At 44.9% G+C, this 18,778-nt stretch overlaps 1 protein-coding gene across 2 annotated transcripts in view; it reads left to right on the top strand.

The window, feature by feature from the left end:
• rad51c (RAD51 paralog C) overlaps positions 1-18,778 on the top strand; it is a 74,589-nt gene that overhangs the window by 42,775 nt on the left and 13,036 nt on the right. For both annotated transcript variants that reach the window (XM_084338359.1, XM_084338358.1), the window contains exons 4-7: positions 6,336-6,493; positions 6,953-7,086; positions 10,861-10,992; positions 17,484-17,550. In XM_084338359.1, coding sequence (XP_084194485.1) covers positions 6,336-6,493; positions 6,953-7,086; positions 10,861-10,992; positions 17,484-17,550 — 491 coding nt within the window. The remainder of the gene's footprint in view (positions 1-6,335; positions 6,494-6,952; positions 7,087-10,860; positions 10,993-17,483; positions 17,551-18,778) is intronic.

Below are 18,778 nucleotides of genomic sequence, written 5' to 3'. Positions count from 1 at the left end.
TTTGATAGTTTATCAGTGAGCTGGATACAATCCTACCTGGAGGGGAGAGAACAGATGGTGGAGGTAAACGGTACCCTATCCCCCCCCCTCACAGTGAACTGTGGTGTTCCACAAGGAAGCATACTAGGACCACTACTGTTCCTAATTTATGCAAATGACATGTCGTCAGCTTGTGACTGCAACTTGTTCCTGTTTGCGGACGACTCAGCCCTGCTGGTCTCTGACAAGAACAAGTTACAGGTTGAAAAAACCCTCAGCTCGGAACTAGGCAAAATCTGCATATGGCTCGCCGACAACAAACTATCATTACACATGGGCAAAACAGAGTCCATTCTCTTCGGTTCAAATAACAAACTCAGCAAAACAGACTGCTTCTCAGTTACAGTGGGTGACAATATTGTCACAAGGAAAGATGAAATTACCTACCTGGGTTCCATCCTAGAGGCTAATCTTTCCTGTGACAAAATGGCATCCAATGTAATAAAAAAAGTCAATCAACGAACTCGATTCTTGTACCGGATCTCCTCCCTGGTAAACAAGAATACCCAGAAGACTCTGGCAGGAGCACTCATTCAATGGTACTACGACTATGCTTGCACCTCATGGTACCAAAGCACCTCAAAGGCACTAAAAACCAAATTACAAACATCTCAAAACAAACTAGTCAGACTACTGCTTGACCTGACTCCTAGAACCCACCTCACCCCTGCACACTTTGCCAACCTAGGATGGCTTAGAGTAGACAACAGAGTACAGCAACTTGCAATGGGCCTGGTCTACAAGATACACTACACGACCAAGGTACCCATGTACATGTCAAAATACTTCCCAAAGGTCAGTGAATACCACGATCACAACACCAGAGGGAGCTCCACAAATCATGTAAAACCCAGATTCGGCTCAAACAAGGGACTAAACACGTTTCGCAATTATGCCACAACAATGTGGAACGCCCTACCCAAAGCTGTAAAGGAATGTAAATCACTACCCACCTTCAAAAACACTCTCAAAGAACACCTACGGGAGACTGCAATTCAAAACTGGCCCCTACAAATGTCCTAACCCAGTTGTACAATAAAGACCAAGCATGGCTTTGTCAGTATTCCAATGTACAGCCCCACCCAACCCCACCCCACCTACCCAACCTCCTCCAATGTACAGTTTCTATGTCAAATGTATGTCAGTATTCCAATGTACAGTGTCCCCCCCCCCCTACCAACCCCCCCCCCCCCCCCACCTCCAATGTACAGCCCCACCCCACCTACCCAACCTCCCCCAATGCACAGTTTCTATGTCAAATGTATATACTCTTCTTCTGGATTTTTTTAGTATCACAAACAGTACTGTATTTGAAAATCTGGTATGTCATAAATGTATAGATGTAGCAGTACTGTCTATCTGTATGTCATGTGTGTCATATGATGAATTGAAAATGGGGGACCCTGATGGAAACAAGACGAAAGTCTTTCTCAGGTCTGCATCCTCTTAACAATTGTATGTATTGAGCTGTACTGTACTGTACCCATTCTGCAATCTGTTAATAAACTTTTCAATCAATCAATCAATCATAGAAGCTCTTTTTGAGTCTCTGTACTGACCATGAGACTCCGGTAGCGCTTGCCTGACCGCAGCAGTGCAAAGAGACAGTTGTTTGGGTGACTAGAGTCTTTGACTATTCTCAGTCTTGGCCCTGCAACGCCTGGTGGAAATCGTCCAAGAGAGTGGGAAGCCCACCTCCAATTGTGCGTCCGGCTGAACGGGCCACTCTCTGCAGTCTGCTGCGGTCGTGTGCGGTGCTGTTCCCAAACCAGGAGGTGATGTTACCAGTCAGGATGCTCTCTATTGTGCATGAGTAGAAGTTCTTTAAGATCTTCTGACTCACTTAGAACTTCCTTAGGAAGTAGAGGCGCTGTCGTCAAGTCAACAAGAGGGGTCAGTGTTTCCCATTAATTACCTAGACTGTGGCGGCAGAATTTTTTTTATTTTATTTTTTTTTATCTTTTTTTTAAATATAAAGTTTGCCAATAGGGATGTATCAGTAGTATTGGCAGTGGTAGTAGTCGTAATATTAATCCAGTATATTTTTTTTATTTTCTAAAAAAATAAACCAGTTCAACACAGGTAACCACTTTTGCTTCATTTCTTTGACGGCTCAAATGTATGCTCTAGTCCAGGGGTTCCCAAACTTTTCAGGCCGCGACCCCCAAATAACGGTGTCAGAGAGCCGCGACCCCCACTATTATAGGAGGTTAAAAAATAAAAATATAAATTATAATATATATATATATATTTTCTTTAAATGGAAATGTATGGTTGAAACATGCAAATTGTAACTGAGGGGTACAATTCCCTGACTGTATTGAGAGTATGGTATTATTAAACCACTACTTAGTTATGTACTTTAATTACTGGCCATACAGTACACGGTATATATGGTGAACACCCACACAAGGATACAGCTTAACAAAGAAAGTTATATTTAGAAGTATTTATTATTATAGTAAGCAACAATAGGTTACAGAATTGGGAATTATGAATTGCGCTTATAAGGCGAAGAACACTTAAGTAGGTCAAGAGCGTAAGTCCATGAGCATAGTACGATGGGTATAATTGACACCACCTGTAGCATAAGAATTACATAAGGCACACTCGTAGTCAGCTGGAGATACTAAGGGGGTTCCCTCCGGTTGTAAGCCAGCAGGGGAGAGGAATGTTCGGGAGCAAAAGTCTGGATCAACGAGGAATCAATAAGCTCCAGCTACGGGAGGCGGTACATATACTCCCCTCGATCGGCAGACAAAAGCAGCAGCTATAATCCAATATGCGCGACAGCATGGGATGAAAGCCAGCCAGCCTCTTCCTAGAGACGGGCTCGAATGGTGCTCCTCACGGGTAGATCCCACACAGCAGTGGGGTAGACGGTTCTCTGCTCCAGCAGCCACAGTACCGAAAGCAATATAATCCAGCCGGAAAAGGCTCTGCATTCGCCGGTGTAGATTCTCCTGTGCACGGTACTTCACATTTAACTAGGTCGAACTTGACGTTATTTCACTAAGCTCTGACACTTTTACTATCCTATTCGCACGCGGTTCTACGTGCTCTATTTAGACGCAAGGTTGCTCACTTCACTTGGTCGTTGACTCGTGGTGAAGGCTTTAACGTAATGAACTCAACTAGACGTTACTTTGAACGAATGATGAACTGAATGAACTGATACGAACAAAGGTGCTGCTGTTTCCACCTGCGCCGTATTTATACGTAAGGTGAATAATCTAGTGCCAACCTCAGTTCTGTCTCGTATTACTGCGCAAACCTGGACATGTTGAGACATGTCTTGGCGGTGGCTTTGAACTCGCCCTTGGGGGTATGGCCGTTGGCGCCTAGGGGTCGCTGTCCAATAGGAGAACGAATATTATGGTCTGGTTTGTACCTAGGTAAAGGGATATTCCGTGTATATATACAAAGAATATACAAGGGATATCAAACGATATACAAATATTATACAAGGGATATCAAGTAATAAATATATATATTTGGTTTAATCTGACCCTTTGTAACACAAATGTTCAAACGCACACACACTAATAAGCATAGGAGGCTTTTAACCAGGGCCGGACTGGGGAAATCATTCATGCCAGGAAATATAGTGCAAAATATAGCCCCAGTCAGGCCACTTTTTAAGCAGGGGGTCCCCCACCAGGACATTTTTTGTTACAAAGACTTCATTTCCTGAATTCTGGTGCAGGATTTTTTTTTGTACCCTTTAAATGCCAGTGTTTGTGATGGCATCACAAATTATTGTTAAAAAACAGGCTAGCATATGTATGATTTGCAACAACACTGATTTTGATGGATTTTCTGTTTTTTGTAATGTCAGATTGAAAAAAATACAATCTTTTATTCAACTTCAGCCCTGATCGTAACACCACATATTCATTTTATAATTCTAACCCTTTAAATGCCAGTGTGTGTGATGGCATATATTTGCAATATATCAAATGCAAAGTAGATTTTTCTGGGGGGGATTATTACAGGCTAGCATGTGTCAATGATTAGCAACAACAGTTTTTTGTAAGGGTCCCGCCTCCAGCCCTCCACCAATCACATGCGGCTCCCTTTGTGTGTGTGTGAGAGCAAGAGAGAGAGAGAGATAACTCCAACTTGTGTGAGTTGCAGTGATCTCCTGGTTGTTCCCCACCTAGGTTATCTAACTATTGTGCCGCTGCAACTAGAAACACTGGCCTGGCCTGCTTCTAAGTTCAGTGGCCTGACTGCATACATTTTATTTAATTTTTTTTTTAGATTAAAAAAAAAAAATTAAATCATCTGTTACACTCTGAGTGCATAGTAGTATAGACATTAAATATGATGGTAGGTAATAGTATTAGCATAGTAGTAAGGTACATAATAGTACACTACAGACAAACAACAACAAGGTATTATTCAGATATTTATTTGAGAGATTACCCCCAACACATTGTTGGTAGAGAATATACAGAGGTCGATTTGAACATGAAAAAATTTGTCCCATCGCAGCCCTGTCATTTGACACTTGTACATCATGACCAGCCCGATTTACAAACCCAACAGCAGCAGCCCCCGATTTCAGACATGAATTGCTTGAGATTACAACCACGGCGACTCACACAGACAGAGGCGCGGGCTGACGAGGCAAACCGACCGCTAGGGCTGACCCCTATTAATCGATTAGTCGACTAATCGGTCGAAAGGGGCCGTAGTCGACTGGCCAACCTCTTAGTCGAATATAATAAAAAAATAAATATATATATATATATTTGTATTTTTTTTAATTATTTTTTTCAAAAGAAAAGAGGCCTAGAAGTGTGGCTAACGCTAATGGCACGCATACCAGAGGCTAAGTGCCTAAGAAAACAGGCACAGAGGCACTGAAAGAGGATTTCACCTGTCTAATGAACACACTAGACAAATACCAAGATGTATCCATCAGTGGACCAATTGCATGCTTTTGCAGAGGACAACAAGCCTTCAGTCGACTCCTTCAGACATTAAGCTTCACCCCCCACAGCCCAAATGGAATGATAAAAAAAAAATATATATATATACTTTTTTTTTTTTTAAGTCGACCAATAGTCGACTAACGGCAAATTTTGGCCAATCCTAGTCGACCATCCAAATCCTTAGTCGGGGACAGCCCTACCGACCGCATCCAAGACGAGCTCTTTCTGAGAAAGTAGTGGTCAGCCAGGCACAGAGAATCTTACAGGACCCTTCTCGTATTCTATATCCTGAGTACGAAGTTCTTCCTTCAGGGAGACGGTTCAGAGCAAGTAGATACAAGAGCAACCGCTATACAAGCTCTCCTTCCTTCCTACATCCATCGCTCTCCTAAATAACACTGAATGAATGAAAAACTTTATTTAACAGATTGCAGAATGGGTACAATACAGTACGGCTCAATACACACAATTGTTAAGGGGATGCAGACCAGAGAAAGACTTTCGTCTTGTTTACATCAGGGTCCCCCACTAGAGGTCTATTCCTTTGAGGTGCCACTTAACAGTGGGCTGTCACCCTCTTTCTTTCTTGCCCAAGTCCAAATCTCGTTGCAATTTAATTAGGGCAAGGTGCAATTCAAGGGAAAGGTCAAAGGTGCAATATGAAGCTTTTGAAATGAGTTTACCTACTTATGAATAATGGTTGTATGTCTCTATGCATTGTCATATTTGTCTGAAGTCCTTTTTACTAACTGAATGAATGAATGATTGTACATATATATTTTCCTTCTTTTGTTTACACTCACTGTTATCGCAGACTGATCCAGCATTGATGTTCCTAGTAAATGTTCCCCCCTCTGGGACGATAAAGTCTATTCTTATTAGGGATGGGTACCGAATTTGGTACTTTTGAGGTACCGAACCGAAACACGTCGGTACTACCGAGTATCGATTCAAGTGAGATACAGATATTTTTTTGTTTAATTAAAAAAAATTCTATTTTTTTTTACTTTTTTTTTTTTTTTTTTTTTTACCTTTTTTCTTTTCATGTCAACGTTCACACGCACAATATATGCTTACCTAGGATTTGACTTGATTCAACAACAAAGCAGTCGGAGCAATGGCAAGCCGAAAACGGTCGAAAGTGTGGTTATTTGAAGTTTGGATTTTTTTTTCCCCGACTGAGGTAGGTAAATAAAATGTCTTGTGACTAAAGTACCAAAAAAAGGTACCGTTGCGTACCGGTATCGATTCACAGGTACCGGTACCGTATCGGTTCAAATGTGAAAGGTACCCATCCCTAATTCTTATTCTTATTATTCTTATTCTTTCTCACACACACTCTTAACTCCTCTATAGCATCCAGCTGGCAGTGGACGTGCAGATCCCAGAGTGTCTGGGGGGGCTGGGGGGCCAGGCCCTGTACATCGACACGGAGGGCAGCTTCCTGGTCCAGAGGGCCGTGGATCTGGCGCAGGCGGCCGTCCAACACTGCCACCTGTTGGCGGAAGACCAAGGTAACTAGGAGTTGCTACTCGCCGTTATTTAAAGGAACCTTTTTGGGGGGAAATGAGCTAATTTGCTTTACAATTTTGTTCCTCACATTTGACCCATTCACTCACACATTCACTCACACACCGATGGCGGAGGCGACCATGCGAGGTGCCAACCTGCTCATCGGGAGCAGTTAGGGGTTAAGTGTCTTGCTCAAGGACACTTTGAAACGCTGCCCGGAAGGAGCGGGAATCGAACCGGGAACCTTCCGATAACCAGGCGACCGCTAATAAATCTTTCTCACTTTGTTTTGATTTCTGACATGTTATGCAATGGCTCTTAGTATTTTAATTTAGTACCATGGAAATGATCCAATATGGATACAGCCTGTTATCCAACATCAGTATTCTTATTGGTCCACCCCTATGATATCGGCCTGATATTCACCACCAGTCGAAACATGTTGAATCCTCTCGTCTCAGATCAGCAGGAGGTGTTAAAGGGGTTTACTGTGGACACCATCCTCTCCAACCTGTTCCTGGTGCGTTGCCATGACTACGTGGAGCTTTTGGCCGAGACCTACCTTCTGCCCGACTTCCTGTCTCAGCATCCCCAAGTATGTACTGCCTGACTTCCTGTCTTTTTCCCCCCTTCTTTTTACATTTTTCTCCCCTCCCAATGTTAGTCGTTATGCCAATTCCCAATCCCCTTCCTGGTCGTTGCGCACTCTACCCCCTACCGTCGGTCTGGGAGGGCGGAGACTATATCGCATGCTTCCTCCGACACATGTGTAGCCAGCCCGCCGCTTCTTTTCACCTGGCAGCGAGGACTCTCACTGGGAGAGTGTAACGTGTGGAAGGTCACACTACCTCTCTTAGATCCTTCCCTCGCTGTGCAGGCGCCCCGACCGAACTGTAGGAGTTGCTGTTTACAACGACTTTTCCTGATGATGATGATGATGAATAGTTTATTTTCGGTCTTTGTTTACAGATCAATCAAAAACACACTTGTGTGGACATAAAAAATAAATAATAATAATAATAATAATAATAATAATAAATAATCACAAACTTACATATTCAAAGTAAGCTCACACACAAAATCCAAACTCAATGACCGAAAAAAGGAATAGGCTGAAGCACGTGCTTATTTTTGCCTATCCTTTACAATTCTTAAAAACTAAATATACTTTAATATAAGAAAGACAAACTTAAAATATGCTGCAAGATATACATTTCTTAAAAAAAAAAAAAAAAAAAAAAAAAAAAAAAATAATAATAATAATAATAATAATAATAATAATAATAATAATAATAATGTGTGATGTTTTACTCAAAACTGTACTCCTGAATTATTTTATCCTTCAGGGCCTTTTTAAATCTCCCCTGAGAAGTACACAACTTCAACCCGTCACTAAGGCTATTCCACAATTTAACTCCCAAAATTGAAACGCATCTAGCTTTTACATTAGTCCTTACCTTTTTACATGTTTTAAGAATACACAACCCTCTTAAATTATACTTTCCTTCTCTTGGTTGAAAGAGACATTGAATACAAACTGGTAGGTTCTTACTCTTAGCACGAAAAATGATCTCCAAGGTTTTTATGTACACCATATCTAAAAATTTTAATGTGCAGGACTTTATGAATAATGGATCAACCAAGTATGTACTGCCTGACTTCCTGTCTCAGTGTCCCCAAGTATGTACTGCCTGACTTCCTGTCTCAGCGTCCCCAAGTATGTACTGCCTGACTTCCTGTCTCAGCGTCCCCAAGTATGTACTGCCTGACTTCCTGTCTCAGCGTCCCCAAGTATGTACTGCCTGACTTCCTGTCTCAGCGTCCCCAAGTATGTACTGCCTGACTTCCTGTCTCAGCGTCCCCAAGTATGTACTGCCTGACTTCCTGTCTCAGCGTCCCCAAGTATGTACTGCCTGACTTCCTGTCTCAGCGTCCCCAAGTATGTACTGCCTGACTTCCTGTCTCAGCGTCCCCAAGTATGTACTGCCTGACTTCCTGTCTCAGCGTCCCCAAGTATGTACTGCCTCACAAACAGGGGAGTAGCAAGACATTCTGGGCCCTGTGCCCAGGCCCCTCTCCCCTCCTCTCCCCCAGGCCCCTCTCCCCTCCTCTCCCCCAGGCCCCTCTCCCCTCCTCTCCCCCAGGCCCCTCTCCCCTCCTCTCCCCCAGCCGTGACTCATGCGCTCCTTTTTAGTAAAAGCCTTTAAAATCTCTTAGTCCAGACCCTCTCAGGGCCCTCCCCCAGCCCTGGGTAGTGGGTACTAGTCAGACCCTCTCAGGGCCCTCCCCCAGATTGGAGCCCTGGGTAGTGGGTACTAGTCAGACCCTCTCAGGGCCCTCCCCCAGATTGGAGCCCTGGGTAGTGGGTACTAGTCAGACCCTCTGAGGGCCTTCCCCCAGCCCTGGGTAGTGGGTACTAGTCAGACCCTCTGAGGGCCCTCCACCAGCCCTGGGTAGTGGGTACTAGTCAGACCCTCTGAGGGCCCTCCACCAGCCCTGGGTAGTGGGTACTAGTCAGACCCTCTCAGGGCCCTCCCCCAGCCCTGGGTAGTGGGTACTAGTCAGACCCTCTCAGGGCCCTCCACCAGCCCTGGGTAGTGGGTACTAGTCAGACCCTCTCAGGGCCCTCCCCCAGCCCTGGGTAGTGGGTACTAGTCAGACCCTCTCAGGGCCCTCCACCAGCCCTGGGTAGTGGGTACTAGTCAGACCCTCTGAGGGCCCTCCCCCAGCCCTGGGTAGTGGGTACTAGTCAGACCCTCTGAGGGCCCTCCACCAGCCCTGGGTAGTGGGTACTAGTCAGACCCTCTGAGGGCCCTCCACCAGCCCTGGGTAGTGGGTACTAGTCAGACCCTCTGAGGGCCCTCCACCAGCCCTGGGTAGTGGGTACTAGTCAGACCCTCTGAGGGCCCTCCCCCAGCCCTGGGTAGTGGGTACTAGTCAGACCCTCTGAGGGCCCTCCCCCAGCCCTGGGTAGTGGGTACTAGTCAGACCCTCTGAGGGCCCTCCACCAGCCCTGGGTAGTGGGTACTAGTCAGACCCTCTCAGGGCCCTCCCCCAGATTGGAGCCCTGGGTAGTGGGTACTAGTCAGACCCTCTGAGGGCCCTCCACCAGCCCTGGGTAGTGGGTACTAGTCAGACCCTCTGAGGGCCCTCCACCAGCCCTGGGTAGTGGGTACTAGTCAGACCCTCTCAGGGCCCTCCACCAGCCCTGGGTAGTGGGTACTAGTCAGACCCTCTGAGGGCCCTCCCCCAGCCCTGGGTAGTGGGTACTAGTCAGACCCTCTGAGGGCCCTCCCCCAGCCCTGGGTAGTGGGTACTAGTCAGACCCTCTGAGGGCCCTCCACCAGCCCTGGGTAGTGGGTACTAGTCAGACCCTCTGAGGGCCCTCCACCAGCCCTGGGTAGTAGGTACTAGTCAGACCCTCTGAGGGCCCTCCACCAGCCCTGGGTAGTGGGTACTAGTCAGACCCTCTCAGGGCCCTCCACCAGCCCTGGGTAGTGGGTACTAGTCAGACCCTCTCAGGGCCCTCCACCAGCCCTGGGTAGTGGGTACTAGTCAGACCCTCTGAGGGCCTTCCCCCAGCCCTGGGTAGTGGGTACTAGTCAGACCCTCTGAGGGCCCTCCCCCAGCCCTGGGTAGTGGGTACTAGTCAGACCCTCTCAGGGCCCTCCCCCAGCCCTGGGTAGTGGGTACTAGTCAGACCCTCTGAGGGCCCTCCACCAGCCCTGGGTAGTGGGTACTAGTCAGACCCTCTGAGGGCCCTCCCCCAGCCCTGGGTAGTGGGTACTAGTCAGACCCTCTGAGGGCCCTCCACCAGCCCTGGGTAGTGGGTACTAGTCAGACCCTCTGAGGGCCTTCCACCAGCTCGGGGCCTTGGGTAGTCGGACCCCAGAGCTTTCCCTAAACAATGGTATAGGGGTGCAGCGCCACTATGACAACGTGCCAGCGCCACCATGTGGTTAAAAAAATGAAAAGTTTTAGTTTTTTTTGCAGTGAAAGCTTGTCTAATACGTGATTGCTATGTCCTCTGTTCCGTTGTTCCAGTGTGTGTCTGTGTGTGTGTTTGTGTTTTCGCGTTCAAAGTTACAGTAAACTATTGTGCAACATTATACACTGTACGTCTGCTTGTGTACTTAACACCGGCACGGGCGTCGACACGTTGGCTGTGGTGGGGAATCAAACCCACAACCCAACCTTATGGTTACAGGACTCTAACCACCACACACACACACTGTAGAAAATGGGGAACAACATTTATTTTTTTCCTCAGCCAAAGAGAAATTAGTTTCCATTCTATTGGTGAAATGTAATTTAGAAGAAAGTATTCCGTGTCTTACTTTCCTAATTGGACCACTCTCGTCTGATCCAGATCCGTCTCGTAGTGATTGACAGCATTGCCTTTCCCTTCCGCCACGACTTTGAGGACTTCTCCCAGAGGACCCGCCTCCTCAACGGCCTCGCCCAGCAGCTCATCCAGATGGCCACCAATCACAACGTCTCGGTATGACCTTTGATCACCTCTTATTCGCCCTGGGAATGATGAGGTCATTTAAGACATTAATACATTAGTAAATCCTGAAGTCCAGATTAAAATGAATTTTCTTCAACTCATGATTTCACAAATAGTTCAGAAGCAAAGTCTTACAAACATTACCAATGTAAACAAACATTTGACAGCAAATACAATTGAACATGTATATGTATCTGTTGTCTAGTGTTAGTCCTTGTATCTAGAGCTCAGTCAGTCAACTAGAGAATGACACCATGTTGTCTAGTGTTAGTCCTTGTATCTAGAGCTCAGTCAGTCAACTAGAGAATGACAGCATGTTGTCTAGTGTTAGTCCTTGTATCAAGAGCTCAGGCAACTAGAGAATGACAGCATGTTGTCTAGTGTTAGTCCTTGTATCTAGAGCTCAGTCAACTAGAGAATGACAGCATGTTGTCTAGTGTTAGTCCTTGTATCCAGAGCTCAGTCAGTCAACTAGAGAATGACAGCATGTTGTCTAGTGTTAGTCCTTGTATCTAGAGCTCAGTCAACTAGAGAATGACAGCATGTTGTCTAGTGTTAGTCCTTGTATCTAGAGCTCAGGCAACTAGAGAATGACAGCATGTTGTCTAGTGTTAGTCCTTGTATCCAGAGCTCAGTCAGTCAACTAGAGAATGACAGCATGTTGTCTAGTGTTAGTCCTTGTATCTAGAGCTCAGTCAACTAGAGAATGACAGCATGTTGTCTAGTGTTAGTCCTTGTATCAAGAGCTCAGTCAGTCAACTAGAGAATGACAGCATGTTGTCTAGTGTTAGTCCTTGTTTCTAGAGCTCAGTCATATTTATCTGTAGTCTAGTGTTAGTCCTTGTATCTAGAGCTCAGTCAACTAGAGAATGATAGCATGTTGTCTAGTGTTAGTCCTTGTATCTAGAGCTCAGTCAACTAGAGAATGACAGCATGTTGTCTAGTGTTAGTCCTTGTATCTAGAGCTCAGTCAGTCAACTAGAGAATGACAGCATGTTGTCTAGTGTTAGTCCTTGTATCCAGAGCTCAGTCAGTCAACTAGAGAATGACAGCATGTTGTCTAGTGTTAGTCCTTGTATCTAGAGCTCAGTCAGTCAACTAGAGAATGACAGCATGTTGTCTAGTGTTAGTCCTTGTATCTAGAGCTCAGGCAACTAGAGAATGACAGCATGTTGTCTAGTGTTAGTCCTTGTATCTAGAGCTCAGTCAGTCCACTAGAGAATGACAGCATGTTGTCTAGTGTTAGTCCTTGTATCCAGAGCTCAGTCAGTCAACTAGAGAATGACAGCATGTTGTCTAGTGTTAGTCCTTGTATCTAGAGCTCAGTCAACTAGAGAATGACAGCATGTTGTCTAGTGTTAGTCCTTGTATCTAGAGCTCAGTCAGTCAACTAGAGAATGACAGCATGTTGTCTAGTGTTAGTCCTTATATCTAGAGCTCAGTCAACTAGAGAATGACATCATGTTGTCTAGTGTTAGTCCTTGTATCTAGAGCTCAGTCAACTAGAGAATGACAGCATGTTGTCTAGTGTTAGTCCTTGTATCTAGAGCTCAGTCAGTCAACTAGAGCAGGGGTTCCCAAACTTTTCAGGCCGGGGCCCAGAAAATAAGGTGTCAGAGAGCCGCGGCCCAATGCACATCGTCTGGCTTTTTTTTTTTTTTTTTTGCCAGGCGACCGATTTTTTAAGCCAAATATCACTTCAATCCTATTAAGTTAGTTCAAGTTAGTTATTCATTTATATGTGCTATTTATGAGAGGGCTAACTTGTTGCAAAATAATAATGATAATAATAATAGCCTCATTAAAATACTATTGTTGCTTCGGTTGTTTTCAGCGTTTTATGTCCATAATCTGTTATTTAGTTTGAAATGTTCGTTGAAATAAGTAGATTTTTCGTTTTTGTTTATTTATTAAGTTAATATAAAACCATATAGTCACATTTTAGAATACAATAGAATAGAATTTTAGAATACAACTAGAAACACTGTTCTGGCCTGCTTCTAAGTTCAGTGGCCTGACAAAAAAAATTAAAATAAAAAAATTAAAAAAAAAAAAATTAAAAAAAAAAAAAAAAATGTTTTTATTTTTTTTTTATTTTTTTTATATATTTTTTTAATCATCTCGCGGCCCACCAGTGGCTGCTCGCGGCCCACCTTTGGGTCGCGACCCCGACTTTGGGAACCACTGAACTAGAGAATGACAGCATGTTGTCTAGTGTTAGTCCTTGTATCTAGAGCTCATTCAACTAGAGAATGACACCATGTTGTCTAGTGTTAGTCCTTGTATCTAGAGCTCAGGCAACTAGAGAATGACAGCATGTTGTCTAGTGTTAGTCCTTGTATCTAGAGCTCAGTCAGTCAACTAGAGAATGACAGCATGTTGTCTAGTGTTAGTCCTTGTATCTAGAGCTCATTCAACTAGAGAATGACACCATGTTGTCTAGTGTTAGTCCTTGTATCCAGAGCTCAGTCAGTCAACTAGAGAATGACAGCATGTTGTCTAGTGTTAGTCCTTGTATCTAGAGCTCAGTCAACTAGAGAATGACAGCATGTTGTCTAGTGTTAGTCCTTGTATCTAGAGCTCAGTCAGTCAACTAGAGAATGACAGCATGTTGTCTAGTGTTAGTCCTTGTATCCAGAGCTCAGTCGACTAGAGAATGACAGCATGTTGTCTAGTGTTAGTCCTTGTATCTAGAGCTCAGGCAACTAGAGAATGACAGCATGTCTAGTGTTAGTCCTTGTATCTAGAGCTCAGTCAGTCAACTAGAGAATGACAGCATGTTGTCTAGTGTTAGTCCTTGTATCTAGAGCTCATTCAACTAGAGAATGACACCATGTTGTCTAGTGTTAGTCCTTGTATCTAGAGCTCAGTCAGTCAACTAGAGAATGACAGCATGTTGTCTAGTGTTAGTCCTTGTATCTAGAGCTCAGTCAGTCAACTACAGAATGACCGCATGTTGTCTAGTGTTAGTCCTTGTATCAAGAGCTCAGTCGACTAGAGCAGGGGTTCCCAAACTTTTCAGGCCAGGGCCCAGAAAATAAGGCGTCAGAGAGCCGCGGCCCAATGCACATCGTCAGGCTTTTTTTTTTTTTTTTTTGCCAGGCGACCGATTTTTTAAGCCAAATATCACTTCAATCCTATTAAGTTAGTTCAAGTTAGTTATTCATTTATATGTGCTATTTATGAGAGGGCTAACTTGTTGCAAAATAATAATGATAATAATAATAGCCTCATTAAAATACTATTGTTGCTTCGGTTGTTTTCAGCGTTTTATGTGCATAATCTGTTATTTAGTTTGAAATGTTCGTTGAAATAAGTAGATTTTTCGTTTTTGTTTATTTATTAAGTTAATATAAAACCATATAGTCACATTTTAGAATACAATAGAATAGAATTTTAGAATACAACTAGAAACACTGTCCTGGCCTGCTTCTAAGTTCAGTGGCCTGACAAAAAAAAATAATAATAAAAAAAATATATATATATATATTTTTTTTTATTTTTTTTTAAATCATCTCGCGGCCCCCCCGTGGCTGCTCGCGGCCCACCTTTGGGTCGCGACCCCGACTTTGGGAACCACTGGACTAGAGAATGACAGCATGTTGTCTAGTGTTAGTCCTTGTATCTAGAGCTCAGTCAGTCAACTAGAGAATGACAGCATGTTGTCTAGTGTTAGTCCTTGTATCTAGAGTCAGTCAGTCAACTAGAGAATGACAGCATGTTGTCTAGTGTTAGTCCTTGTATCTAGAGCTCAGTCAACTAGAGAATGACAGCATGTTGTCTAGTGTTAGTCCTTGTATCTAGAGCTCAGTCAGTCAACTAGAGAATGACAGCATGTTGTCTAGTGTTAGTCCTTGTATCTAGAGCTCAGTCAGTCAACTAGAGAATGACAGCATGTTGTCTAGTGTTAGTCCTTGTATCTAGAGCTCAGTCAACTAGAGAATGACAGCATGTTGTCTAGTGTTAGTCCTTGTATCTAGAGCTCAGTCAACTAGAGAATGACAGCATGTTGTCTAGTGTTAGTCCTTGTATCTAGAGCTCAGTCAACTAGAGAATGACAGCATGTTGTCTAGTGTTAGTCCTTGTATCTAGAGTCAGTCAGTCAACTAGAGAATGACAGCATGTTGTCTAGTGTTAGTCCTTGTATCTAGAGCTCAGTCAACTAGAGAATGACAGCATGTTGTCTAGTGTTAGTCCTTGTATCTAGAGCTCAGTCAACTAGAGAATGACAGCATGTTGTCTAGTGTTAGTCCTTGTATCTAGAGCTCAGTCAGTCAACTAGAGAATGACAGCATGTTGTCTAGTGTTAGTCCTTGTATCTAGAGCTCAGTCAACTAGAGAATGACAGCATGTTGTCTAGTGTTAGTCCTTGTATCTAGAGCTCAGTCAACTAGAGAATGACAGCATGTTGTCTAGTGTTAGTCCTTGTATCTAGAGCTCAGTCAACTAGAGAATGACAGCATGTTGTCTAGTGTTAGTCCTTGTATCTAGAGCTCAGTCAGTCAACTAGAGAATGACAGCATGTTGTCTAGTGTTAGTCCTTGTATCTAGAGCTCAGTCAACTAGAGAATGACAGCATGTTGTCTAGTGTTAGTCCTTGTATCTAGAGCTCAGTCAACTAGAGAATGACAGCATGTTGTCTAGTGTTAGTCCTTGTATCAAGAGCTCAGTCAGTCAACTAGAGAATGACAGCATGTTGTCTAGTGTTAGTCCTTGTATCCAGAGCTCTGTCAGTCAACTAGAGAAAAAATGCGTATGTATTATTCTTGGTGGTGGGGCCACCCATGTGTTTATGATCACTGATCATTTTAAAAGCGTGAAACTTTTGCCCCTCACAGTTACATTAGAGTCACTCGGTCCGATCTGACATTGCGGCTTCAGACGGTCGCCCCAGATGACCCGACAGGATGTGCTGTTTCCCTGCTCTTCCCATGATTCCACGGGATTAAAAGGAGCACTCATTTGTTTCTACGAGGCTGCTTTGAACTCCCAGATAGCCGGGTTCCTGAACGGGAGCACCTGTCGTGTTGCCAGGACGGCCTTAATCCGATAAAAGAGAGGGTTAAGAGCATTGGGACACTCTGTCATTCGTTCCTTGGTGTTTCTCGGTAAGGCCTTGGAGCATGTCTGTAGTCGGCAGCAGTGTAACTCCTGGTGGCGGGAAGACCGATTATTTTAACAGATTCAATTATTTCTGACTGTTGAGAGTTGATTCAGAATCAATTCTTTCGATTCACCCTTTCAATATATTTTTATTTGCATTTTTCAGGTTACAAACAGTTTACAATGAACAGGTTTTTATTTTTATTTCGTTTTTTTCCCTTCTTCCCTCCGCCCTCCCGCCTCCCCCGAGACACGTCTGTCAAAATGCACGGAACATAAACATGTAACCTCTATATCGGAGGAAAACAGTGAGACAAATAGTAGCAGATGCATGTATGGGATTTAGGCGGAGCTAAATGCTAATGTAGCTAACTAACTCCAACAGTGGAGCCACATTAGCATTTAGCTCCGCCTAAATCCCATACATTAATCTGTTAGATATGGGGCATGAAAGGAGACATATAACTCAATTAGTATCGACGTGGCATCTGTTAGACCCACATTTGATATTCTGCAAAGTTGTGAAAGCTTTTTTTCCGACAGTGAGGGAGAGCAGTCGTCTGGCAATCCGGAGGTTCCCGGTTCGATTCCCGCTCCTCCCAGGCAGCGTGTCGATGTGTCCTTGAGCAAGACACTTAACCCCTAATTGCTCCCGATGAGCAGGTTGGCACCTTGCATAAGGTCGCCTCCGCCGTCGGTGTGTGAATGTGTGAGTGAGTAGGTAAAAATGTGAGGAACAAATTGTAAAGCGCTTTGGATAAAAGCTGCTATATAAAAAAGCAGCTATTTATATTAGGCGGAGCTAAATGCTAATGTGGCTAACTAACAGTAAACTTGTGTACATGAAATACAGCCCAAAAACCGTAAAAGACCCCGCTGACAAACACACTTTACAAACGTTTGCTCATTAAATCATTTAAAAAAGTAATTCAAAAAGAAAAAAGTGACGATAAAGTTGTTTAATTGACGGGAGAAAAGTTGCTAAACTCAATGTATCGTGATGGGACCGGAAGAAGTCTGCAGGGCTAGAGAGACATAACCGGATATGCCCCCCCCCCCCCCCCCCCCCCACATTGTGCAAGTGGTCAATGGCAGCGGATACGGACCACTAGCCCTAGCTGTTGACCAAAAACACCTCTCCCGGAGTTTTAAGCTAGGCTAGTGGTCCGTATCCGCTTCCATTAATTTGTGCTAAGCTAGGCTAGCTTGCAGCCGGATAGCTTTATACTGAACGCACAGAGAGGAAATTGGTGTCGATCCTCTGGTCTGACTCTGGAGAAGACAAGTGCATTTATCATAATGTTGGCGTGTTCCTTTAATGTGGCTAAACAACAATAAAGAGATGATCGATTTTGCGCTGCTTTCTTGTTTGTGCCAAGGTGGTGCTGACCAATCAGATGACGACAAAGGTGTGGAGTGGCCAATCAAAGCTGGTTCCAGCCTTAGGTGAGCAGAATATTGGTGGAATCCTGCACCCCATAGAAAGTGGACTGTTAAGTGCACTGACTAAGTGTTAATCAAACTTTAAACCTGCACCATGTAACTTATTAAAATTGAATTGCAAATAGCTATTTATTTAAAAAAAAAAAGTTACTTTATTTCCCCCCCCCTCCTTTTTCCGTCTTTCTCCCATCCCAATGTTAGTCGTTATGCCAATTCCCACTCCCCTACCTGGTCGTTGTGCACTCTGCCCCCTACCGTCGGTCCGGGAGGGCGGAGACTATCACATGCTTCCTCCGACACATGTGTACCCAGCCCACCGCTTCTTTTTCACCTGGCAGCGTGGTCTCTCACTGGGGGGGAGTGTAACGTGTGGAAGGTCACACTACCTCTCCCAGATCCTTCCCTTGCTGTGCAGGCGCCCCGACCGAACTGTAGGAGTCGCTGTTTTACAACGACCAGGACCCAGCCCTCGCCGGCTTTCCCACCCGCTGACTCTGCCAATTGTGTCAGTATGGACGGTCGACCAACCCGGAGGCACCACAGCCGGATACGATCCCACTGGCTCTGTGGTGGTAGACAGACAGCTTAGTCCGCTGCGCTACCCGGTTGCCCCCAAATAGCTATTTAATCCAACAGGAAACAGTCTGGTAAACATTAGGTCTGTCCCGATTTCCATGTTTTGGGCTTCGAAGCTTCAATAGTTAATTGTCATTGAATAAAGGAAGCTTCGTTCTTCACGAGAGTTTCAATGTGGAGGGAGAGCAGAGAGCTGGAGGGAGAGCAGAGAGCTGGAGGGAGAGCAGAGAGCTGGAGGGAGAGCAGAGAGCTGGAGGGAGAGCAGAGAGCAGAGAGCTGGAGGGAGAGCAGAGAGCTGGAGGGAGAGCAGAGAGCTGGAGGGAGAGCAGAGAGCTGGAGGGAGAGCAGAGAGCTGGAGGGAGAGCAGAGAGCTGGAGGGAGAGCAGAGAGCTGGAGGGAGAGCAGAGAGCAGAGAGCAGAGAGCTGGAGGGAGAGCAGAGAGCTGGAGGGAGAGCAGAGAGCAGAGAGCTGGAGGGAGAGCAGAGAGCAGAGAGCTGGAGGGAGAGCAGAGAGCAGAGAGCTGGAGGGAGAGCAGAGAGCAGAGAGCTGGAGGGAGAGCAGAGAGCTGGAGGGAGAGCAGAGAGCTGGAGGGAGAGCAGAGAGCTGGAGGGAGAGCAGAGAGCTGGAGGGAGAGCAGAGAGCAGAGAGCTGGAGG

This window comes from Notolepis coatsorum (assembly GCF_963971535.1).
Source record: "Notolepis coatsorum genome assembly, contig: SUPER_8_unloc_1, whole genome shotgun sequence".
Classification (NCBI taxonomy): domain Eukaryota; kingdom Metazoa; phylum Chordata; class Actinopteri; order Aulopiformes; family Paralepididae; genus Notolepis; species Notolepis coatsorum.
This window is presented reverse-complemented; position numbering and strand designations above follow the sequence as displayed.